Here is a 12,693-nt window from a genome sequence, read left to right as displayed (position 1 = left end):
GGGGAGACAGGTCAACAGTTATCCCACAGCTTCTGGCCTCTACTGGTTGTCCTCAGCCACTATGCTATATATATTACTGTCCCACCAGTTGGACAGCGCCAACAGAACACACCCCACTTTTCCACAGCAGCTTGTGGAAAGGCACCCTCCCCATCACAGACCCGTAGGGGGCATGGCTTCACCAGCATGATGCTAGGACAAGCAGAACAGCCAGCCTCTCTCAGCACAGCCACACCATCCCCCCGAGACACTGGTGAAGAGCTATCCTGCTCTAGAAACAGCCCAGCTTCTCCAAGCTCTCAGCAGCATCTGCCTTCCCACCTTCCCACCTCTCCTGCAATTCCCAGCCCCTCCCGCTCCCCACCTCAGGCAGCAGGTGCCAAAAAACAAGATCCCCAACTCTTACCTGGTTGTGCCACATTCTGCTCTCTCTCCTGGAAAGAAAAGTATACACTGATGTTTAATTGTTTTTGTTTTTTTTTAACCAGCAAACATTCATCTTTTTCTAAAAACAAGAAACAAGTGAACTTAATTATTTGTGAAATGGGAAATAGAATTTTACCTAAGTAACGGTCTGCTGGAAAGAACTGAGTCTTATTAAATCCCCAGGGCCTCCTAGCTGTACGGTTATGTTCACATAAATTTCATTTTGTATTGCTCGCGTGTATTTTTTTTTCAGTGATTTTCAGACTGCAGCCTGCTGACCACTTGCATCAGAATCTTCTGGGGGGCCTTATTAAAAGTGCAGATTTGGGGGCTTTCCCATGGGCCTTTTGGATCAGAATCTCTGGGCTCACACAGGAATCTGGATTTTAACAAGCACCACAGGTGATCCCTTCTGTGCGTGCTAAAACTTAAGAACTCAGGCACCGTTTTATATCAACAAAGGTTGGTTGATGAGGTGGCTGGATGGCTCAGTTGGTTAAGCATCTACCTTTGGCTCAGGTCATAACCTCAGGGTCCTGGGATTGAGTCTCTCGGCAGGCTCCCTGCTCAGCAGGAAGTCTGCATCTCCCTTTTCTGCTACCCCTCTGCTTGTGTACTCTCTCACTCTCTCTCTCTCAAATGAATAAATAAAATCTTAAAAAAAAAAAAGGTTGATTGAGCACCTGTCATATATTTGGCCCCAAAGAGCAACAGATATAAGATACCTCTTGTTGTTCCTTAACCCAGCTACACCCTTACCCTGACCCCTCCTGTCTTCACTCTTAGCTGAAGACCATCTTGCTTCCTTCACTAGAGAAGAAAATCAGTAAGACAGGTCTTGAGTAAGACTCACCCACCCACCTGTGCCTGCCCATTCACTCTCCACCTCCTCTCCTCTCCAGTATCCTGGAGAAGCATCCCGATTCTGTCAAGCCCAGACCTCATACTCAGGGTTCCAGCCCCCTCTACCCTTCTCAGGTGCTTTTATTGCAAGTGCCCCCCACCACCCCAAACATGACCAATGTCCTTTCTTCTGGATCATTTCCATCCGCATATAAACATGTTTTGGATATGTATCATCTAGCTTCGAAACCTCCCCTGGGCCCCCTTTCTGCCTCTAACTCCATACCCATTTCTTTCCTTTACAGCAAAGCTTGTGGAAGGAGCTGTCTAGGAAGGACTCTTGCTTCCCCCGCTCACCCCACAGAGGTTGGCTTCTGACCTCACCATCCACAGGGACTGCCGGCTCCGTGTGGATGAATTCACCGTCTTCGCTGCTTTTATCTGACTTCTCAGCATCAACAACTCAGTGAATCACTCTCTTCTTATAACGCTTTCTCCTTGATTTTCATGACTCCACACTTGCCAAGGGTCCCTCCTGCCCTACAGGCTGTTTCTCAGTTTCTCTTGCTGTCTCCTCATCTGCCCAACCTCTGACCTCTAAATGATAGGATGTCCCCAGAAGATGTACCCGGATCTCTTTCTATACACCCTCTCTGCCTGACCATGACCGAAGTGCTTACCAAAGACTCCCTAATCTTATCTCCACATCTTCCATTTCCTCAGAATTCCAGACTCCTTGCCGCTGCCTTTCTCTTCTATTTTTTTTAAGGATTTTATTTATTTATTTGACAGACAGAGATCACAAGTAGGCAGAGAGGCAGGCAGAGAGAGAGGGGGAAGCAGGCTCCCCACCGAGCAGAGAGCCCGAAGCGGGACTCGATCTCAGGACCCTGAGATCATGACCTGAGCCGAAGGCAGAGGCTTAACCCACTGAGCCACCCAGGCACCGCCCCTTTCTTTTCTATTTTTAACAGCTTTGTTAAAGCATAATTTACCGAGAATAAAATTCACCTATTTGAAATGTATGATTCAGTTATTTAGTAAATAGTCAAAAGTTGTGCAACCGTCACAACCATTCAATTTTAGAATATTTCCTTCACACGAAAAAGAGCCCTGGTGCCAACTCACAGTGGCTCCCCCTTCCCATCTCCAGCCTATGGCAACTACTCATCTATTCTCTGTGTCTATGGATTTGCTTATTCTGGACACTTTATAAAAATGGAATCATGTAATACACAGTCTTTTGCATTTGGCTTATTTCATTTAGCGTATGCTTTTGAGGTTCACCCACACAGCACGACTCAGTACTTCATTCCAATTGTGATGCGGCAGAGAACATCTAGGCCAGGGCCACCCAATAGAATTGTAATGGAAGCCACAATTTCTAGCAGCCATGTTACAAAAAGTGAAGAGAAATAGGTGAGATTAATTTTAATAACATACTGTGTTTAACTTAATACATGAAAAATATCATTTTGATGTCTGACAACATAAAAACTCATAAAATAGTATATATAAATTTTTTGTGTTAACTCAGAAATCAAAAATTTTCTACTCTTTACCTTCTGAGACCTGTTGGGATCTTTAAAAGTATATTTTATAGTTAGTGGCTCAGTCATTTTCAGAAGGTCAGACTGTCTGGACCTGGCAGACACTGGTTCCATAATGTGCCACTAAATCTTGGTCCGAAACGGTTATGTCCCATCCCTTTTATGGATAATATACTATTCATTCTTGAGGTGCTACAGTGAATTGAAAAGCCACCCGTATCTAGGGTATAAACCCTAGAGCTTACAGACTACCCGGAGCAGTAAAAAGGTCAGAGAGCTAAGACTCAGACATGATGATAAACTAAGAATCCTCTGGCCAATAAAATAGCACAGCCACAGCCAAGGGCATATAGGGGTGTGTTCTTGTTCCCAAGATGTGCCAGTGACATTTACAACAAGGAATGCCCATTCGCAAGACACCTAGAAGCTTTTGACTTGTGTGTCTGGGATCGATCATGTTAACAAAATTTGCTTCCAAGCGAGTGCTTGTGTTTCCTCTAACTTGTGGCTTCTTTGAGCTATCCTGTCAAAAGAGTGCTTGAGAGGAATGGATTACACCAGACACTTCATTTAAAAAAAAAAAAAAAACTTGCATTTTCTCAATCAAAATATTCTGCTTGGCCCCGTATTTCTCACCTGTTTCCAAAATTTTCAGTGTCCCTCCCAATACAAAATAGCCCTCTGAGGACATAAAAAGGCCACTGATGCTGGTATAACCCCACCCCAGCCCACTCTTGGATGAGTTTTCTACTGGATGGAAGAGTCCATATATCCAGGTAGTGGTGAATCATCCACTGACCCTCAGAAGAATGAAGGAGCTGAGATTTTGAGGTTGTTTTGGCCTGTGCAAATTTTTCATGCTTGTTGTCCAGTGGGCAAGGACTTGACCCATCTAAGTCAGTGTGCATTTTCCCCTTTCACCCAGCGCCCTAAGAATCCACATCTACCTGTATCAGGCAGTGGGGATACAAATGTGACTCAAGATTTGGTCTCAGCTGCAGTTCTTTTCAGTAATTTGGTAATTTATTAACTTTAGAAAAAACAATATACCAGTGTTCATTACTTGTGACAAATACACCATATTCACTGATGTCAGTAACAGGAAATACTGGATGTGGAGTCTATGGGAACTAACGGTACCATCTTGCAACCTTTCCGTAAATCTAACACTATTCTGAAACAAAATCTATTTTATTCCATTTATTTATTTTTTAAAGATTTTATTTGTTTTATTTATTTATTTACGAAAGAGTGAGAGATAGAGAGAGTGTGTGGGGGGAGGAGCAGAGGGCCATAGAGAGACAGAATCCCAAGCAGACTCCACACCAAGTGTGGATCCTGATGTGGGGCTTGATCTCACGACCCTGAGATCATGTCCTAAACTGAAACCAAGAGTCAGATGCTCAACCGAATGAGCCACATAGGCACCCCTAAAATAAAGTCTATTTTTTAAAAAAAACCCAAACCTCTCCAGAACTGACCAGTCTAACAAGGCCCATCCCAGTTTTCAAAAGAAGCACAATGGGCTTTTCCACGGCTGGGTTACTAGAGAACAGGACTCTGGAGATTCTTCTTGATGGCTCGCTCTTAGCAGCCCTTATATTCAGAAGCTATATTTTCCTGCAGTTTTTCATTGCTATTCAGTCTAAAACTCAGAAGGAGGACTGGTAAATCACATCTCAGAGCAAGGTGTAGGTGAAGGCTAAAGAAACTTGGAAAACCAAGTTGGTCAGGAGTTATGCCAACCCAAGCTAATTTTTATTATTATTTTATTCAAGCCATTCAGGCAAGGGCAGGAAGAAAAGGTTGCATCAGATAGCACACAAGAGTAAGCTGGAGAGGAGCACTTTCTCGTCTGGGATCTTATCTTTTTTTTTTTTTTTTCTTTTAAGATTTTATTTCTTTATCCGAGAGAGAGAGAGAGAGATAGCCCAAGCAGGGTGGAGAGGTAGAGGGAAAAGTAGGCTCCCCACTGAGCAGGGAGACCAACATGGGGCTCCATCCCAGGACCCTGAGATCGTGACCTGAGCCTAAGGTAGACGCTTAACCAACTAAGCCACCCAGGTGTCCTGGGATCTTATTTTTAAAAAGAACATCTGGTTTTCTAAATCCAGGGGACTTGATTTTCAAAGTACAAGTAGCCACCAACTAATATGGATGTGCCTTTTGGTGCGTGGCTCTGATAAACAGGCTAACAGGCTCCGGGGGCCATAAAAGCAATCCTCCTCTTCAATGCCAGTTGTGGGAGCTGCCCCGTCCCCATCTGAGCTCCTCTCTAGGACTTTCTGGCTCTTCCCTTTTCTTCCATTCGTATTACTTTAGTGCCCCCTTCACTGCCCTACTCTTCTGCAGCCCCACTCACCCGGCCCAATGTGGAAATGTCAGGATGGGCAAAATGGAGAGGGATGTCAGGGAAAAAGAAGAAAAAGCTCATTGCAACTCACTCCTCCCCACCCGTATGAGTCAATGAGTTTTGACAAATATATATACCCGTGTCCAACCAGCACCCAAATCAGGATACAGACTTCCATCACTCCCAGAAGTTCCCCAGAAGCTAGAAGTCACAAAACTCCTCTCTGCTGATAAAAGTCAGATGAGTGGTTGCTTGGGGTAGAGGAGGGAGAATTAACTGCAAAGGGATACAGAGGAGCTTTTGGGGTGACGGAACTGTTCTATATTCTGATCTGGGTGTATATATTTGTCAAAACTGACTTCCATGCAAAATGAGTAGATTTTATTATATGTAATTTACATGTCAACAAAATTGATTGAAAAAATTCAACAGATACTGGTTTCAAAACCCTGGTTATTCCTCCAAACCATAGTTACTCATCTTTCTTGAAGCCTTTCTGGCTCTTCTGGGCTCATGGTGATCCCTTCCTCTCCTGGCTCAGACCCTTACAGTCTGTACTGTTCACATGGCAATTCAACCAGTGTTTCTATATGACTTAACGTTTCCGCTTTTGATTTTTTTATGAATTCATGAATTGTCACCTCACTAGATTAAAAGAGTCTTGAGGCTGGGAAATGCTTAATTTCTCACTGTCTCCTCTAAGGCATGGGACTCACAAATGCCAAGCATTTGCAGACTCCAGCTATCCACCTGACCGGTACCAACTGGACAGCATCAGGGAAGACTTGGGTGGCCAGGTCACGGCCACTAGACTGTGAACCCCTATGGAGATAAGAGTGATCCAGTGGGAGGCAAGAACACATTGTGGGTGACAAACCCCTAGTGGCCAATGGACGTTAGCCCCATGCCCCATTCTGATTCTCATCTGCCACACTCCTCCTTCCCTGAAAAACTTGGGTGATCTCTAAGCCTGCTTTAAGCTGTCATTTTGGGACCTACTGGCATCATCACCTTGGAAATTCCCTTCATTTCTCTCATGTTGGTGTCCTATTTCCTGGACCCCATGCTTTTTTTTCTTTAGGTAGAGTACATCATTCAGCCAATTGTCCTTGCCAAAAAGAATACAAGAATAGATCTGGATGCGGAGCTCCAAGCAGCACCTAGCAACTTCAGAAACCCCAGATCAGTGCCTCCTCCTCAGAGCTAAGCCTCACACCAGTTTCCAGGGCTTCCAGGATTTGCTGCAAACTGTCTCTGACCTTGGGGCCTAGTTCATGTCCTCATGACCTTTTGATTCAACATTCATTTAGTGACTATTAACTGAGTGCCCACTGTGAGCCAGGTACCATTCTAGGCACTAGAGACAAAGGGGTGGACAAAATAAACAAGGAAGTCCCTACTCTGATTGAAGATACGATACCATTGTGGTGAGGGTGTGACCAAAGATAATGAGCAAATGAATAAATAATAAATAGGATGGTGATGAGTGAGATGAAGAAAATCAAACAGAGTGTGCTGGGACAGAGGTGGTGCTTTCTTGAGGTTGGGGCAAGGAGAGTCTCACTAAAGAAGTGACATCTGCAGGATAAGGAGCCACCCATACTGAGATCTGGGGTAAGGGCATTCCAGGTAGAGAGAATAGCAGATGCAAAGGCCCTGGGGCAGAATAAGCTTGATGAGTTTTGAAGGGCAGAAAGGAGCTTAGTGGGGTTGGAGCATAGTAAGGGAGTAGAGAATGACAAGTGAGCTCAGGGAAACAGGCAGAAGTCAAATGATGTGAGGCCTCAGGTGCCATGAGAGCACTGGGATTTTATTCCAACTGGCACTGAAAGCCTTTGGGTAGTCTTAAGCCTACTCCCCACATCCCTTAAGGACCAAACATTACCTTCCATATATGGATTTTTCTTTTTTAGACCTAGCCTCCTGGCCAGGCACTCCATTAGTGTCCCTGGAAAACAGCATCTGCTGACAAGCATCAATGCGGACCTCTGTGCTCCTGGAGTCCCACTCCCTTCCTACTGGGGACCCCTTTCATCACTTTGCCTCGGACCTTTCCCTGGAACTTAAACTAACACTTCTGGTTGCCCCATGTTCTCTGCAACCAGACTAGACCCCTTTTGGCATCTGAACTAGCCTGCCCCATCCTGCCTGCTGGCTCTGCTACTAGGCCTCGCTCTACCAAGTGCCCCAGGTCTCAGGTTGCAACAGCTCAAGGGGCCACAACAACACAGGCACCCCTCCTCACAGGTCTCCACCACCCAACCAACTCACCTTCACCCAGGGTCTGCTTGAGTAAGTCATGCTTGGCCTGTAGCTTAGTGATGAGGTTACTGCCGTTCACATATTCTTTAAATTTCTGTAAGACATAAGGCATGTGGGCATTACAGACTGCAGGGCCAAGTCACATGGTCTCCGCCCCTTGGAACCAACCTCTGGGCCGGGGAGGTCGAAAGGAGATGAGGTCACCCTCTAGGACGCCAGCATGGGGAAAAGAGGGGCCTCTAACATGCCCCTCTGCTCTTCTCCATCAGACCCCAGCTCTGCGGAGCACGGCTGTCCAGCCTACGTGTTTTAGGCCAGTTCGGGGAACACAAAGAAAGCTCGGGGCAGTGTGAGCAGTGAAAGGAGCTTTTGTCAGGTGAGGAGAGTGGGGGGTCCCTAGCAGACAGCTTCTTTAGTCTTCAGGCTCCGCTATGCTTCTGGGCCATAAGCAATAAAAATGGGAACCGCGTCTGGGGGCAGGCAGCTGAGGCGTTTCATCAGATCTGTCACAGAGGAGCCTCCTAACGAGCCTTTCTCTCATCTGGCCCCACTCTGAAGGAGGAGGGGCTCAGCAGGCCCCTAAAGACATTCCTGTTAAAATAACCTGGACTGCATTAGGGGACACAATTTTCTTCTTTTTAAAGAGGAGACAGGGGAGGCTGGCATAGGGAACTGATCTGCCCAGGGTCCCTGGGACCCCCAGGCTGCCTCTCATTCAGGGGCCTTGTCAAGCACAACACACTTCAGAGCAGAACAGAGGGACAAGAGCCACAGAACAGAAACACATCCCGCCTGCACCCAAATGCAGCTGGGCCTCAGCCATCCCTCTCTCTACACAAGTACCGGCTTTCATTGGCCCATCCTGTATCACCCAAACCCAGGCCCGGAGCCCCCTCTGCTGGGGCATGTCTTTGCCAGACTATGAGCCGCTGTCAGTGGGGTCCACACCCAGTTGGATTTTGGCTCCCGAGTGCCTACCACTGGGCCTGGCATAGAGCCAGTGCTGAGAAACTTCGTGGGGGCTGACACAGAAGAGAGGGAAGAGAGGCAATAAGCTAATAAAGAAAGCAAGATACACAATTAGCCTGCTACTGGTGAATGCCGTGGATAAGAAAAAGGCAGGTATGGGGGACTATGAGTTAGGGCGGACCTCATGGCAAAGCTGCCCTATGAACCCAGCCCCGAAGGAGGTGCGGAAGGGGCTGTGTGGGTACACACGTGCACATGAGGGATAGAGCGTTCTCAGCAGTTGGAAAGGCAATTGCAAATGCCTGAAAATGAAGGCACAGGATGGGATGACTGCCCCAGAGCTTCCAGCTAGTTTCTCACAAAGAAATCCACTTTACTGCCCCAGCCAGGATGCTCAGAAAGGGGGTGTGGAGGAGCAAACGAGTGAACCACAGCAGCTTGGGTCACCCTAACATATAAAGAAGCATCTGGAAGATCTGCATCATCTCCCTGAAGACAGGTGTAGGGTAAAAGCCCAAAGTGTGGGGGCTGACATGTGCTCAGATAAGACTGGGGTCACCCCACCCTGGCCCCAACTTGGTAGGTTTCTGGAACGGTGGGGCTGGCAGGAGATGGTGGCATCCTCTCTCCTCAGCCAGGGTCCTTCTTGGTTCCTCGGACCTTGTCTTCCGGTTACTAAGAACCACTCCCCATTGAGCACTCGGCAGTTTTCAGGCTTGTACCTTTGGTTGTCATCCCCATCCTGGATAGCAAAGGTGAGGGGCACCGTCATTCCCATTTAGCCAAAAGGAGACAGAAGTTCAGAGCTGTGGCCGCTTAGTGTAGCACCTTGAGCAGATGACTCCCTGCCCTGCTCAGGGTAAAGTGACAGCAGCATTTCTTCAAGTGTGGTGCAGGGCAGTGGCTTTCTACCCGGCTGGGAAGAGTGTCAAAATGCAGATTCCTGCTCAAGAACCCCATGAGTCTAACTCCTAATTTTATACCTGAAGAAGACACCACAAAGGCTCAGAGGTGTTCAAATTTCCAGGGCCCACCTCGGGGCAAGAAGTATGCTGGGAACCTACATTTTTAACAAGCCTCCTACATGATTCGAATGCATACTTCAGTTTGATAACTCTTCTCTGCGACCCCCAGGCTCTCTCTGGATGCTTCTGGGACTGACACCCTCTGCTCTTATCCCATGTTTAACAATTCGCCATAAGAAGCAGAGCTGAGTTCTGAGTAGTTTTCCCCATCATGCCCTGCTGCCCCTGGTAGCTGAAGTTATAATCCTAAACACATAATTCATACCTTAGTGGGTTATTCACTGGTTAGCGGAAATTATACCCCAGGGTTCTGGGGCCTGTGAATTCTGCCTACTTTTTCCAAGCTTCATCTGGGCTTCATATGTGATCCATGATTGAAAGAATACCATCAAATTGTACTGATGTTTGCATTAAAAGGAATATTATGCCCTCAAAAATGCCTAAAATAATGTCACAAAATCAAGTCATGAATTGTACTTGCCAACCACATTGATAGATCAAATATTAAAATTAAAATAGAACATCCGTGACCCTTAATCATGAACATTGGTGAATTCTGCCTTTTAACTTCAAGCAGGTCAGACCCCCTTCTCAGCTTCTGCCACCCAGATTTCTTTGTTTCTGCTGCCAAAGGGAATTAACATTCATACGCACCCCTTATTTAATCTTTGTAACCCATAGAATTCTCTTTGTACACACAGTAGGTCCTCAGGGGAAGTGCTGAAGCCCAGAAACTGGCATGGGCTGACTCACTAAGACCAGCTTCATTTTTTTTCTTGAAAACAACAAAGTCAAGGAGTGATGCTTGAGGAAATACTATCCGTGTTTTCAATAAGGGATTCGACAAAGCCTAGCACAAGATGGAACTGGTGTCAGAACTAGGTGGATTTGTGACTAGTTAAATGACCAAATCTAAAAGTGCTGATTAGTAGGTCAATATCAGCCATGGCATGTTTTAAACAACTCCATCTTTGGCTTTGGCCCTGGCATACCTCCCAGTTTTTTTTATTTGACAAACTTTAGGGTGTGAGAGCCACACCCATGGACTCTGCAGACACAGCACATATATTGAACAAGTGGAAAAGATCTTGATAGTCTGGAGCCATGAACTAAATTCATCAAGAGGGTATCTAATTGGTACCAAACAGAAGACCTACCCAAGACAACACCTTTAGGAGGAAGGTAGCCTGGTTTATTGGCAATATGTAGGGAATAAAGATTTAACTGATATTTAACTTTAAAAAATATATATTTTAAATACATATATGTGTATTTAAAATCATATATATAACATATACATAATCTTACTTATAAGAGAATATTATGAAAAACTACATGCCAACAAACTGAACAAGCTAGATGATATGGATAAATTCCTAGAAGTATATAACCTCCCAAAACTGAATCAGAAAGAGAAAATTTGAACAGACTGATCACCAGCAATGAAACTGAATCAATCAAAAAAACTCCCAACTAACAGAAGTCCAGGAGCAGATGGCTTTACAGGTGAATTCTACCAAACATTTAAAGAAGAGTTAATACCTATTCTTCTAAAACTATCCCAAAAAGTAGAAGAGGAAGGAAAGCTTTCAGATTCATTCTATGAAGCCACCATTACCCTGATACCAAATTCAGATAAAGACACTACAAAAAGGAGAACTACAAGCCAATATCAATGATGAACAGAGATGTGAAATCCAACCATTCATTGAAAAAAATCACTCACCACAATCAAGTAGGATTTATTTCTAGGCTGCAAGGGTGGTTCAATAGTCACAAATCAATCAACATGATACATCACATCAACAGGAGAAAGGATAAAAACATAGATGCAGAAAAAGCAATTGACAAAAGTATAATATCTAATCATGATCAAAACCCACATCAAAGCAGGTTTAAAGGGAATATACCTCAACATACTGAAGGCCATATATGAAAAACCCATAGTTAATATTATACTCAACAGTAAAAAACAGCTTTTCCCATAACATCAGGAATAAGACCAGGATGTCCACTCTCACCACTTTCATCCAACACAGTACTGAAAGTCCTAGCCTCAGCAATTAGACAACAAAAAGAAAGAAAAGGCATCCAACTGGTAAGGAAGAAATAAAACTTTCACTATCTATGGATGACATAATATTGTATTTAGAAAACCCTAAAGCCTCCACCAAAAAACTACTAGAACTGATAAATGCAATCAGTTAGGTCACAGGATACAAAATCAATATACAGAAATCTGTTGCATTGCTATACACTAATAATGAAGTAGCAGGGAAAAAATTAAGAACACAGTCCCATTTACAATTGCACCAAAAATAAAATACTTAGGAATAAATTTAACCAAGGAAGTGAAAGACCTATGCTCTGAAAACTATAAAACACTGATGAAAGAACTGAAGACAATACGAACAAAGGAAAGATATTCCATGCTCATAGGTTGGAAGAATTAATATTGTTAAAATGTCCACACTATTCAAAGCAATCTACAGATTTATCAAAGTACCAACAATATTTTTCACATGACTGAAACAAATAATCTTAAGATTTGTATGGAACCATGAAAGGCACCAAATAATTTGCCAAAGTAATCTTGAAAAAAAAGAACAAAACTGAAGATATCAAAACCCCAGATTTTGAGATATACCACAAAGATATAGTAATCAAAATTGTATGGTACTGGCACCAAAACAGACATATAGAGCAATGGAACATAATAGAGAGCCCAGCAATAAACCCACAATTTATGGTCAATTAATCTACAATAGAGGAGACAAAATGCAGTGCGAAAAAGACAGTCTCTTCAACAAAATGGTGCTGGAAAAACTGGACAGCCACATGCAAAAGAATGAAACTGGATCACTTTCTCACACCATGCACAAAAATAAACTCAAAATGAATTAAGGACCTAAATATAAGACTTGAAACTATAAAAATCCTAGAAGAGAGCACAGGCAGTAATATCTCCAACATCAGCTGTAGCAACATTTTTCTTGGTGTGTCTCCTAAGACGAGGAAAACAAAAGCAACAATAAACTATTGCTGACTACATCAAAATGAAAAGCTTCTGCACAGCAAAGGAAACAATTCCTTTAAAAAAAAAAAAAAAAAGGAAAAGCAACATAGTGAACGGGAGAGGGTATTTGCAAATGACATATCTGATAAAAGGTCAGTATCCAAAGTATATAAAGAGCTACAACTCAATGTCAACAAACAAATAGTCCAATTAAAAAATGAACAGAAGACGTGAGCAGACATTTCTCCA

The 12,693-nt window shown here is 44.1% G+C and overlaps 1 protein-coding gene across 3 annotated transcripts in view; it reads right to left on the bottom strand.

Moving 5' to 3' along the window:
- Positions 1-12,693, bottom strand: part of SRGAP3 (SLIT-ROBO Rho GTPase activating protein 3) — a gene marked incomplete at both ends in the record, with an annotated part of 247,518 nt that overhangs the window by 44,738 nt on the left and 190,087 nt on the right. For all 3 annotated transcript variants that reach the window (XM_080817981.1, XM_080817980.1, XM_080817982.1), the window contains 2 exons: positions 407-434; positions 7,444-7,528. In XM_080817981.1, coding sequence (XP_080674107.1) covers positions 407-434; positions 7,444-7,528 — 113 coding nt within the window. The remainder of the gene's footprint in view (positions 1-406; positions 435-7,443; positions 7,529-12,693) is intronic.

Source organism: Martes martes (genome assembly GCF_963455335.1).
Source record: "Martes martes genome assembly, chromosome: 1".
NCBI classification, from domain to species: Eukaryota; Metazoa; Chordata; class Mammalia; order Carnivora; family Mustelidae; genus Martes; species Martes martes.
The sequence above is the reverse complement of the archived record's forward strand: the minus strand, read 5'-3'. Positions and strand labels throughout refer to the sequence as shown.